This window comes from Vicia villosa, linkage group LG5 (assembly GCF_029867415.1).
Source record: "Vicia villosa cultivar HV-30 ecotype Madison, WI linkage group LG5, Vvil1.0, whole genome shotgun sequence".
Classification (NCBI taxonomy): domain Eukaryota; kingdom Viridiplantae; phylum Streptophyta; class Magnoliopsida; order Fabales; family Fabaceae; genus Vicia; species Vicia villosa.
In genome coordinates, this window is record NC_081184.1 from 123044318 (window position 1) to 123049138 (window position 4821).

The 4821-nt window shown below is 33.1% G+C and overlaps 1 protein-coding gene across 1 annotated transcript; it reads right to left on the minus strand.

The window, feature by feature from the left end:
* Window positions 1-887: 887 nt before the first annotated feature.
* LOC131602304 (uncharacterized) lies at window positions 888-4442 on the minus strand. The gene is made up of 5 exons (XM_058874385.1): window positions 3930-4442; window positions 3627-3847; window positions 2146-2244; window positions 1722-1795; window positions 888-1449 (listed from the first exon to the last, which is right to left on the minus strand). Exons 1-5 carry the CDS (start codon window positions 4225-4227, stop codon window positions 1224-1226), a joined length of 918 nt encoding a protein of 305 aa, XP_058730368.1. The 5' UTR covers window positions 4228-4442; the 3' UTR covers window positions 888-1223.
* Window positions 4443-4821: the final 379 nt, after the last annotated feature.

Consider the following 4821-nt stretch of genomic DNA (forward strand, 5'->3'; position numbering starts at 1 on the left):
TAGCGTTTTTTTATTTATTGAATCTTTATCATAACATTTTATTTATTTCAATTAATATTTATGAGAGAAAAATTGGACCTTTTAAAATTTTGGGGCCCCTAAAATTTGGGGCCCTGTGCTATAGCACTTCCTGCACATGCACAGGGCCGGCCCTGACTACATTATACTAATTTATAACACCCCTAATATCAATTTCAATCCTAAATTAAAAGTTTGGAAAAGTTACAAATTTGAGGTGTTGTTGTTGGTGCTTTAGAGGTGTTGTATGAGCCTTTGGAGTAGCCTTTGATGGTCTTTAAAGTTGTCTTTGGGTTTATGCAAATGCTTGAGAAGTAATTTGAAATATTTGAAAGATTTAGGGTATATGGAAATGGGGGAGGCTGTTTTGTTTAAACAGCAAAACGCACATTATTTCGGAAATGCATTTTCGAAATGTTGTTTTCGGAAAAGTATTTCCGAAATATTTTTTTTACGTAAAAAAAAAAAGTGATTTCGGAAATGCATCTCCGAAATTTTTTTTAACTTCGAATATACATTTTTAAAGTAAAAGGACATTTAGGGAATTTCAGCAAGGGTGGCCAAGAAAAATGGGAGGTCAATAAAGAAATTCTCATTATGTTTAGATGGATGGGCTAGACCAAATTATGTTTGAATTGATGGGCTAGACCGAAGTTGAATGAAACAATGATAGAGCAAAATGGAGTGAAAGAGGCAAAATGGAGTGAAAGAGAAGTTTCATATTCCATTGTTTGTGTATTTATTAAAGTATTTTTTATAGTTTGTGTATTTTTTATAATTTGATGGAATGAAATATAACAAATTAATTCATTACATTCCCTCTATTATTAAAATGGAATATAGTGGAATGCAACATCAGTGTGCTTTTTTATTTCCTAATGCATTGCTTCATTTGGCACCATATTCACTGAATGCAAACATTTCATCTAAAATTGTAGCTTTACTCTTTTTTACAATTTCATTTGCATATCAATGTTTTTTTCGTTTTCATAATTTCATATTAAATTAAATACGTGTTTTGATATTTATATCACATTATTTTGGTCTTTTTTTATCAATACATTATTTTGGTCTTTTTTTTATCAATCCGTTATTTTGGTCTACTATACCACATTTTGTTCTATAATTATCTTTACTCATTTACATAAAATTAAAATGTCACCGCATGCATTGCTCTGGTCTATTATGCACTACTTTATTAACATTCAATACAAGTCCAATGATTCAAGGATCCTGCGAGCCTGGATTTGAAGAGCAGTTAATCTCTGTTCTGGATCCAGCGTCGAGCCAAACTGACTGGCAGCCCATATTAAGGAGGCTGATGTCTCCCCTAATAGACGCCTTGTGTCTTCATGTATAGTTGCCAAAGGAGGTGAATCTCTACCATTGACATGTCCAATGAGCAGCTGCAGAAACTCTCCACATTTTAACCTGACAAATGCCATTTCTTTTAATATCGAATCTCAAGATAGCTGAGAAAACTTCTGGCATCATGAGTATGAAAGATAAGGAAGGAATCATGAAATCCAAATAAAAATGTCATTGTCATGTTAATTCAATGATACATGACAATGATAAATATAACATGACCAACATGATGAGAGCAAATATAGACTACTTATCTACAGAAGAGAGTTGAAGATCTGTCTGACAAGTATATGAGCATTAAGATGAAAGAGACTGGCTGTAACAAGAAGCAGTACCTGAGATTTTCATCCACTTGTTTGTCTCTTATAAGGTTGGCAACTTCCGTAATACCATTATATTTCTCAAAATCCTGATAAGTAATTATTAAAAGAGAGATGAATTTCAAGCAGTAAACTAAGAGAAAATGTTCTTCAGTGGCAATAGACAAACTTTCAGCTAAGCATCAAGAGGAACATCAATTAGCAAATCATATCAGCTAAGCCAAGACAAAGAAAAGGTAAAACCTTTTTTTCTTTTATTGGTAATGGTAACTGCCAAACTAATGATTTAGCAAATCTTCCTTACTAAACCACAAATAATGAAGAAATGATAACCTCGACTTAGAGCTTAAATGGATGATAAGAGAAAATATATGTTACAACTAGAATGATGGAAGAATGAAACACATTTCTAAATGATGTAAGGGCAAGGGTTAGGTACCATTTGATTGGGTGATGAATCAACCATCAATGAGATCAGAGCATCTAAGCATGCACTTTGCTCAAGAACTCCACGGGTGGATAGTATATTCAACAAAACCTGAAAGGTAGCAACAAATTTTCATAAACAAATTGATTTGAGTTTACAGATAGTGGTAAGCGGGTTGCATATGATTGGAGTGCCGTGCTCATATCTAAGGGTAAATTTCTTTATTTGCTGTTAACTTTGATATGAGAAAGAGTTCTTTCTATGGCTTATTTTGCATTCAACTTCTATTCGTAGTATTAGGAGGAATCATGGCTGAAAGAAATTGCAGGCTTTTTTCCTAATAAAAAGAATGGCTAATATATAAGTAGGAATTACAATGTCTGCCACAGTACGTTTTCCCATGAAGTTATTGGAATCCACCTAAAGACACTGTTGCAATATCAGTTGTATTATAGTTATAGCTTATGTTTATGTCATGTGCTTTTATAAGAACTAATCAACATGAGACCGTCCATAAGCGGAAGAGGAGGGAATTACTAGTTCAATTTGATTGGTGGCTTTTCATATTGTTTGTTGTGCCTTTGTTCTTTGAGGAGAGAATATCATATCTCTTGTCTTGTTTTCTTTTTGTACATTAAATCTTTTGTTCTCACGTTTTGGCCAGTGTTAGGTGCCTTGCAACAAGTTCAAGTGCCTCATAATTGACTTATTATACTATAAATGTGTTTTTTAATATTTTGTGGGGATCTTTTGATCACTTTTTCACCTATAAATATGTGTCCTAGCAAAGACTACTTGTTAGAAACATGACAAAAGTCATTTCTTCATGAATAGTCCATGGATAATTCTTATTATTCCTCTTCACTATCTCGTTTTATTTCTATGTCATGCTAAACCTTCTTTTCTATGAAAAACTTATATATTTGATTTGAAACTAGGATATTTGAATTGATCTTCATGAGTCTTTTTTCTTATCTCTTCTTTTAATGCTTTCTATGACTTGACCACGCTTTGAAGTTTTATGATTTATTGGTTGAATGGAAGTTTAATCCTTGAATGCTAGAGTTTAAGAGTTCTTGCTTGATTGATCTAGGAATAATCTTTGATGCTTGGAACCACTCTAAAAGACTAAACCTCCTGCTCTTAATGTTTATTCTTAATTAGCCATTAAATTAAATTAAATTAAATTAAGTTTAAAGGTTCTCTTACCTAAAGGACATGATAAAAAACTAGCTAACAACTCAAAAAATAAACTCATAGCAATTTCTAATAAACTACTTTAGGTTAAAATCAATTGAAACTGGTCTCTATGGTTTTTATCATCATAAGGTAATCATCCTTGTGTATTTCTATCTAAATTATCTTGCCAAATCAAACTCGTTACCCGATCAATTTTGCATTGAAATAGAAACGCAACAATGTGCTACTAGTCGTGATCCTATAAGTGACAACGAAAGCTAATAAATAAATAGAAGGGAAAAAATGAAGATAACCTGAACAGCATTGTGTTGATGGGCAAGAGTAGTACTATGTGGATGAAGCAAACAACATCCCTCCAAGACTCTAAGAGCAAGTGCAATTTCATCATCTGTAGACGGACTAGTTAACTTCAAAGGTTCCACACCAAATATATGACTCATATCTCCTACAACCTTACTGTAATTGTGATCACTCCCCGTTTCCTTTAGCGAGTGCTGAAAGAGAACCGGAACCACTGTAATCAAAGTAAAACCACCATAAACAATTGAAAATTGAAACAGCAATGATAATGAAAATGCGGAAGAATAAAAAATGACCTTGAAGTTGGGGAATGGATTGTGTTAGGTTAAAGAGGTAAATAGTAGAATCGGAATCGGCAATGGAATTGAGGAAATTGAGAATGGAACGGAGAGCACGGAGACGGAGGAACGAGAATTCGGCGCGTGCGTCTCGGAGACCGGTGGTGAGAGCGAGAGTTACTTCCCGATATACCCTTTGTTGATGAAGTGAATTCACGAGCTCCACGATGGAAGCATTTGGATCTGATGATGATACAGTTGGATCTTGTTTCTCTGTTTCGATCCCTTCACTCCAGAGTGGTTTCTTCAGATACATGATTTGGGTTTGGATTGAGTTAGTGATGAGTCATGGTTGAATTTGAATTGGGGTAAATTTGGGTGAGAGGTAGGGTTTGGGAAGAATGTAAGAAGAATTGGGATGAAGCTCAAAATGTGAAAAACATCTATTGGGGTGTTTCTCCCTTTGTTCTGTTTTCTTTCTCACTTTAAGCATCCATTTTGTGAAGTTTTTTTTTTCTTTTGTAAGCATCCATTTTGTGAAGATGCTTGTATGTATTATTGTTTGTTAGACCATTTTTTTATTTTGTATTATTTTGTTTTTAATTTCAATTTGTAGTTTTAATTTTGTTGTAATTAATCTCTTGTGTAATTCTATTTTGTTTAGTTGTAATTTTTCGTACTATGAAGAGTAAGAAAACCTCCTCCGCGGGTAACTCAGAAAGTTAGGATGACAAATGTTCGACGAACGTGAGATGTGTTGATGTGCATAAGGTATATTATTATGCACGATGCATAAATACTTAAATATTGTTTATATTACTCAAAGTATTATATTTATTACTCAAAAATAATATACAGATTACTCAAAATAGTATAAATATTACTCAGAACAATGAATATATTACTCAAA